This window comes from Pinus tabuliformis, chromosome 4_2 (genome assembly GCF_031772625.1).
Source record: "Pinus tabuliformis cultivar Carrire ecotype Pingquan chromosome 4_2, CPIR1, whole genome shotgun sequence".
Lineage (NCBI taxonomy): Eukaryota > Viridiplantae > Streptophyta > Pinopsida > Pinales > Pinaceae > Pinus > Pinus tabuliformis.
Genome location: NC_142304.1, coordinates 911907748 through 911915563, shown reverse-complemented (window position 1 = coordinate 911915563; position 7816 = coordinate 911907748). Strand labels below are relative to the sequence as shown.

Sequence of the window (7816 nt, the reverse complement as noted above, 5' to 3'; positions counted from 1 at the left end):
ATCAAGTTTAATCCACGGGAGACCCAGGATCAAACCTCATTGCTGCCACTATAACACCAAGAGCATAACCAACCACCTGCAAGTCGGGTATGCTAAGATCCTATGATTTTAGCAAGAGCAGACCCAGCGGTCAGGGGGGTCCGCCCCTCTAGCCGCCACCACAGCAGGTCACTGTACTCCATGAGATTTCAACTTTGGTCTCCCGAGCTTCGCCCGTTTGACTTACCGTTAAACCACACATCACTGCACATGTGAAATTTGTACATTACCTCTTTTGTCTTCTCAACAAATTGGTATCAAAGCTAAAAAGGAATTACATTATCTATAGAGCTTGCAAAACCACGTAAAAAAATCCACATTGTTTTACTCTTAAATTAAATTTGTCCTGCAAAAGTGTCACATAGTTAAAGTACGACAATCACACATTTACCATATAAAAATTTCGTTGATTAGGGAAAAATTACGCTTTTGCAAATTGTTGTGACTCAACGCAACCACCCTTTGTCCAAAGGTGCCATGAGCCATCTAATTTTTTTATTGGACGAAATTCAAATAAGGGCAAGTTTTTCTTACGAGAGTTCTAAAAAGTCACGGGGGATCGTGTTGCTTAGAAGACTAAAAGATCCGATTTTTAACTTATATGATTGTTTCGTTCCTAAATGAGTGTTTTTTTTTAAGGATTTTATTATATGAAAAAGAGCTTATTAAAGTTTATTCTTGGAAGTTTTTTTAATTAAAGGGCTTTAGAAAGTTCCTAGTAATTGGAAGAGCATGATGTAGCGGAACTTGAACCTGGGGCGATGGTAGGGTTTAGGAGGTGCAGTTAAACACGCGAAAACGGAGTTCAGCAGGTGGGCGTTCAGCAGGTGGGCGTTGCTATAGTCCACGACTAGGTATAATTGAAACCTTAAGAGCAGTTTGAAGGAAACCTATAGCGTGGATTGAACTGAGAGAACCAATGGAAGATAGGCAGGGGGGGGAGAGACCCCCTCCTACAGAAATGTAATGTTAGGAAACGCAGGGACCGAAGAAGGGCAAAGGGGAAGATCGGAATTGAGTAGGGAACCTCCAGTTTTGGGGAATAAATGGCAAGCAAGAATGGTAAACAGATGCCTCCCTAGGGCACAGAAAAAACCCAGGTATGTGATTCCTAATAACAAATTGGAGAATTACCGCTGCTATATGAGAGATCACGCTTTAATTTGCAAATTTATAGGATACTGGCCATCTGAAAGAGACCTCACGAGATGGATTCAGCAGCGATGGCGACCAAAAGGGCATATAGATCTCAAATTGGGGGCTAAGGGTTTCTTTACAGTCATCTTCGCAAACCTAGCAGACAAGGAAAGGGTTTTTGAGGAGGGACCGCACTTCATGAACAATGCGGGTTTATTCACAAGATATTGGGAAGATAGATACAACCCGGATGAGGAGAAGATTATGGCAGCCCCGATATGGGTCAGATTATTTGGGTTGCCGGATGAATTCTGGGATCCTGAAATATTGGAAGGAATAGGAAATTCCATTGGTACTTTTGTCAAGGTGGCAGAATCGACGAAAAGAGGAAAATATAATTCATATGCTCGAATTTGTGTATATATGAATATAGCAGACCCTTTGCCGGAATCAATTGAGCTAGAATATCAAGATGAACTATGGCAGCAGCCCATAGATTACGAACATATACCGTTCAGGTGTAGGAGATGCCATGTATATGGACACCTTGCCAAGGAATGCCCACAAAATCGATCAGTAGCGGCAGAGCAGGACAGTAGGGAGGAAACAAGGCAAGCAGAGGGCTTGGAAGGGGAGGAAAATGAATTTAGAGAGGTACAGAGGAAAAGGAAGCAAGTTCCGGGAACTTCAAAACCCCAATTCAAGGCGACCACTTCATCAATTGAGAGTCGAAACAAGTTCAATATCCTTCAAGAGACAGGAGAGGAGCTGGAGGGGGAAAAACAGGTAAAGACGGTTACTGAGATAACTCCAATGGAAATCATTAAGGATGGAAAACGGAAAAGCATGAGTCCAAGTAGAGAAACGGAAGGAGAAATGAGTGAGAGAAAGGAGAATATAGAAGAACAATCAATGATAGTTACGGAGAATATCAAGGAAGTGGGCGCAGATGAAGAAAAGATAATGAAAAAATTACTTAATGAATGGAAAAAATTAGATGAAAGATTCATCCCGGAGAAAGAGAAACAGTTGTATAAAGAAACCTTTCAAAGATATAAGGAGAAGAAAGGAGGACTGATAGAAAACAGTACTGATCAAGTGGGAAACCAGGTGTCCCAATGTTCAGAAGGGGATGGACAAGGAAAAGGTGGAAGGAAAAAAGGGAGAAGAACTTTAAATGAATCAATCCAAGCAGTGGGTGAGACTTTAGTAAATTCAGGAAGGGTGATACCTCTGTCAGAGGTATTTCAACAAACTTCTAAAAAGTTTTAAATGATTGTTACAAGTTGGAATATCAGGGGATTAAATAGTAAAGGGAAACAGAGATATTTGAAAGAAAGAGTTAAGAAAGATAGGCCAAGCATAATGATCATTCAGGAAACGAAAATGGAAAGCCAGCAGTTGGCAGGTATTATTAAACAATTAAAAATTGGATATGAGGTTATGGCATTGGATGCGGTTGCAACAGCAGGAGGCCTGGCTATTTTGTGGAACCCGGAAGAGGTAATTTTTGAACACTGGTATAGTTTTCCTAGAATCCTTTCAGGACTGTTTAGATTAGTGGGAATGGGGGAAAGAATTCTTATTACAGGAGTATATGGACCTCATAATCATAGGGAAAGGCATGATTTCTTAAAGAATATCTATACTATGAGAAGCTTAATTCCCAATGTCCCGTGGATAATAGGAGGGGACTTCAATATGATTAGAGATCTGCGCGAGAAAAGAGGGGGTATAAGGAGAGAGGACCAGAATATGGAGGCGTTCAATGACTTGATTAGGGACCTGAGGTTAGTCGATATTCCTACAAATAATGGCGTTCATACCTGGAACAATCGAAGAGGAGGACAGAATCAAATCGCTTCTAGATTGGATAGATTTTTGTTGTCAGAGGAAATTTTGAATCGAGATGTGTTTATTGAAGCTAAAATTCTGCCTAGTCTGGGTTCAGATCATTGGCCAATACGATTAGATATTGATATCAAGAAGGTTAAGGGGAAGAAGCCTTTCCGATTTGAATCGTTTTGGCTTAGAGACCCACAATTCATTAAGAAAGTGGAGGAGTGGTGGATTCAGAGTACTGTCAGGGGTAAAGGAAAAATGCATACTCTACAATTGAAGCTAAAGGAAATTAAAAGGAGAATAAAAGAATGGAATAGGAAAGAATTCGGGAATATTATGGAAGCAAAGCAGAAATTAGAAAAAGAAATGGAGGACATCCAGCAAAAGATCATTCTGGAAGGAAGGGATGATGACTCAAGTAGGGAGGAAGGCAGAATAATAAGTCAGTTGGAAGAGCGAAGAAAGCAAGAGGAGATCTTGTGGCGACAAAAATCAAGGATAAAATGGTTAAGGGAAGGAGAGCGGAATACCAAATTTTTCCATCAAGCTATGATTCAACATAGGCAGAGGAATAGAATCTATTCAATTAAAAATGCTGAAGGAGACAGAGTAATAGAACAGGAAGAGATTGAAAAGACTCTAGTTGATTACTTTAAAGGAATTTTGACAGAAAATCAACGGGATAGAGGAGAAGCTATCAATAATATTTGCAGAGAGATACCAAGATTAGTAACTGTGGAGCAAAACATGGCATTAATGAGGGCAGTGACAATGGAAGAATTAGGAGAAGTTGTAATGAATATGAGTAAGAATAAGGCTCCTGGTCCAGATGGGTATACGGTGGAATTCTTCCAGGCTAGTTGGAATTTTATGGGAAAAGATATATTAGAGGCCGTAGAAGAATCCCGAATGAGACAGCGAATATGGCCTGGAATAAATTCGACTTTTCTGACTTTAATTCCAAAAAGTAATAATTCGGAGGAACCACAGGGTTTTAGACCCATAGCCCTGTGTAACGTCGTCTATAAGATAATTTCCACTTTGATAGTGAAAAGACTGAAACCTCTCTTACCTAACTTAATTGCGCCTGAACAGACTGGGTTTGTGGAGGGACGGCAGATCCTGGATGGGATAGTAGTATCTCAGGAGGTGATACATTCCCTAAAAATGAACAAACAGAAAGGGATGCTGATGAAGTTGGATTTATCCAAGGCCTACGATAGATTGAATTGGGACTATCTCAGAGCGGTCTTGGAAGCCTATGGTTTTGAGAGAAGGTGGATAGCATGGATTATAAGTATGATCTCTACTCCAAAGTTTTCAATTTTGCTTAATGGTATTCCTACAGACCAGTTCAATGCCAGCAGGGGAATTAGGCAGGGGGATCCAATTTCTCCGTTTTTGTTCATATTGGCTATGGAAGGATTAAGTAGGAAAATAAAAAAGGAAGTTATTGAAAGGAGACTCAGGGGCATAAGGTTGTGGGGGAATAATCTGATTATTACACATCAACAGTTTGTTGATGATTTGATGTTATTTGGCGAAGCGTCGCTTAAGGAGGTGAGGAATTTCAAGAGGATCTTAGAAGTCTTCAAGAGCGCATCAGGTATGGAGATTAATAATGATAAATCTAGTACTTTCATATTTAATTCGCATGAATCTATCAAAACCCATTTAACCAGAGTTCTAGGCTTTAGGAAGGGGGAGTTACCCACGAAGTATTTGGGTATTCAATTGGATATAAACCCTAATAGGATTAAGAACTGGCAAAGTCTGTTGGAACGAATCAGGAAAAGATTAGACAGTTGGTCATTTAGATTGTTGAATTTAGCAAGTAGAATTGTCTTATTAAAATCGGTCCTATTATCTATTCCCATATATCACCTGTCTATTATGGCTGCTCCCAAAGGAGTTTTTGTCAAAATGCGAGAAATCTTTGGAAAATTTTTATGGGGAGGTCCCAAGCAGCAGAAGAAATGGACTCTGGTTTCATGGAAGAATGTAATTATGCGGAAAGAGGAAGGAGGTCTGGGAGTACGCGATCCTGAAATTGTAAATAACATTTTAGGGGCAAAATTATGGTGGAGATGGGTTCAGGGAGGAGATGATGTATGGAAAAGAATATGGCACCTCAAATATGGCATGCCCGATACCACTAAAGAACGCTTAAGAATAGAAGAAACCCCAAGAGGATCACCGATTTGGGATTTTGCGAGCAGAAATAAGGCTCTAGTTACGGACTATGCCTTCTGGGAAATCCGTGATGGAAAATCTGCAAGATTTTGGGAGGATAGTTGGCAACAGCGGGGTATTCTGGATAGGATACAAGCTCTTCAAGAAGTTAAAGTAACAGCGCAAAGAATGGGACTGAACTATGTAAGAGATTATTGGAAAAGAGCCGAATTAAACGATATATGGAGAGCTTGGAAAAGACCAAATGAATGGGCTGACAACATCGGACAAGAGGCTCAGCAATTGTATGACAGGAATATAGAATCACGGAAAATCAAGTTTCGAGAAGGTAATGATATCCTTAGATGGGGTAAGGCAATGGTGGGTATGTTTACAGCAAAAGAAGCCTATTATTGGGCCACGAAGGAGGACAGAGAGGAGGAACCAGTAGGATGGAAAAAGATATGGGAAGGCAAATGGTGGCCTAAAGTTACATGCTTTGCTTGGTTAGTATGCAGAGGAAGGATCCTAACTTGGGATAATATGCAGAAACGAGGAATGATTGGTCCATCAAGATGTAGTCTGTGCACTAAGGATTTCGAAACCCAGGAGCATTTGTTGAATAACTGTATATATACTAAAAGTATATGGGAGGAAATTAGAGTGCTCTTTGGTATGACGAAGAGGGATCCCGGTAGCATTAGGAATACCCTGTCTCAGTGGGGCAAAGGGAATTTCCAAAGTAAAGTCGTAAGGAGAATATGGAGTCTAGCACTTGGTTTTGTCATTTGGGCGATTTGGAAAGAGCGGAATCGACGAATCTTTAGGGATAATAGTTGGCAAGAGTCGAGACTTTGGGATGAAATCTGTCGATCGCTTAAAGAAACGGTTTTATCAGAGGTATGGGACGAAGAGGATTGGAGATTGAACCCGGAGGAACAGAGGATAGTTTCTAAGTTAAACATGGAATTTCAAATGATTTATCCTAATCCAGAGCGGAAGATTAGAAATGAAATGCTCAGCCCCAACCATTATAGGATGCCTGGTGAACGACGAGTTAAATTAAATTTCGATGGGGCCTCAAAGGGTAACCCGGGACAAGCAGGTTTAGGTGGTCTTTTCAGAGATAGTAGCGGCAATACGAGGTGGATTTATGCTGAAGGCGGAGGGGAAATGACGAACAATGAAGCGGAATTATGGGCAGTTTACCATGGACTCAGGATAGCAGTTAGAAACGGTTATATGAGTCTTGAAATAGAAGGCGACTCACAAATCACGATCGATATGTTGAAGAAGTTAAGGGATGGGAAGAGCTGGATGCATGTGTCGAAGAGCTGGCGGACAGCAGGGATCCTACAGGATATTGAGCAGATGCTGCGTAGGATCGAGTATATAACAGCAACCCATGTACTGCGAAATGGTAACCGTGCCGCCGATCTATTGGCTAATTGGGGTAGTGGAGGGCCGAATAGAAGTGTAGATTGCAGCTGGATGTCATTACAAGACGATCCAAGGTGGAATGACTTAAAAACTATATTAAACCAGGATTATGATGATGCGACCGCACAGCAAAGAAATAATTAGAAGATCTTGGATTATAGTAAAGAGGGGGAAGGACAGAGGATTTAATGCGCGATCAAAACATTTACAAGTTCAAGATTATGGGATTAAAGTCATGAAGGGTGGCAGTAATCAACCCATGGGAAGGTTTAGCATCCCAAGACGGAAATCGGGTAAGGTACCGAGGAGAATTAGTGGTAATGGCGGCGAGGCAGTACTAGCTTCCCATCATGGAAGTGTATATGGAATGGGTATTAATGACAAAGCCAGGATGCAGCGAAGGTTCACGATGGCAAGGTGGCAGCCTCACGATCATTTAAGAATTGCATGCAATCGACCAAAGCCAAAGGCGAATCTCCAAATGCAGCAGAGCAGAGCGAGGAAGTGTAGAGAGGAATTGCAGCAGCAGAAGGATTGTAAGATGGCGGAGCACCATGACAGGGGAGTAGGAAGGTGGACGAGGAGTAAAACAGCAACTCCAGCGGAAAAAGGCAAGGGCACTGTTGAAGACGCTATGCAGAAGGTTTATTTGACTATCCAGGATGACTCGGAAGAAGACTTCGACATTCGAAATTTCTTTGCAGAAGAGGAGTTTCAACGAGGTCCGAAAGGAAAAGCGGGTACAGGGAAGACCCAAGCGCGGAATTCGGGGGACAGCGAGGAGGAGAGTGAGGATCTGGTAAGAGATGAGGAAGAGGAGGTGGAGGGACGCGGTCGGGGTAGAGGAGCGCGGGGAAGAGTGAATCAAAGAGGGAGAGGGAGACCTGCTGGGCGAGGCAGCCGTGGGAACAGGAATGAGCGTTCGGAAGTGGAGGAGGGAGCAGCTAGTGAGGTAAGAGGAAGAAAGAGAGGCAAGAAAGACATGCGGAGGCGTTTACAGGAAGCAGAAGCTGCATATGTTCTGGATACAAATCCAAATATCAGAAGGATGATAGAACAGATGGAGGAAGAAGCAATGCAGGGGTACTCAGAGCCTGAGATGGAGGATTGGGAGCAATATCTCCCTGATCCTGGACATACGCGAGGACGAATGTCCTTATATAAACAGTCTTTACATGTTTATTGG

General features: G+C 41.9%; 1 protein-coding gene across 1 annotated transcript; it reads left to right on the top strand.

Annotated features, from left to right (window-relative positions):
• Positions 1-1098: 1098 nt before the first annotated feature.
• On the top strand, positions 1099-6774 carry LOC149172631 (uncharacterized). Its single transcript, XM_089426407.1, has 2 exons — positions 1099-2418; positions 2554-6774. Exons 1-2 carry the CDS (start codon positions 1099-1101, stop codon positions 6772-6774), a joined length of 5541 nt encoding a protein of 1846 aa, XP_089282533.1.
• The last annotated feature ends 1042 nt before the right edge of the window (positions 6775-7816 follow it).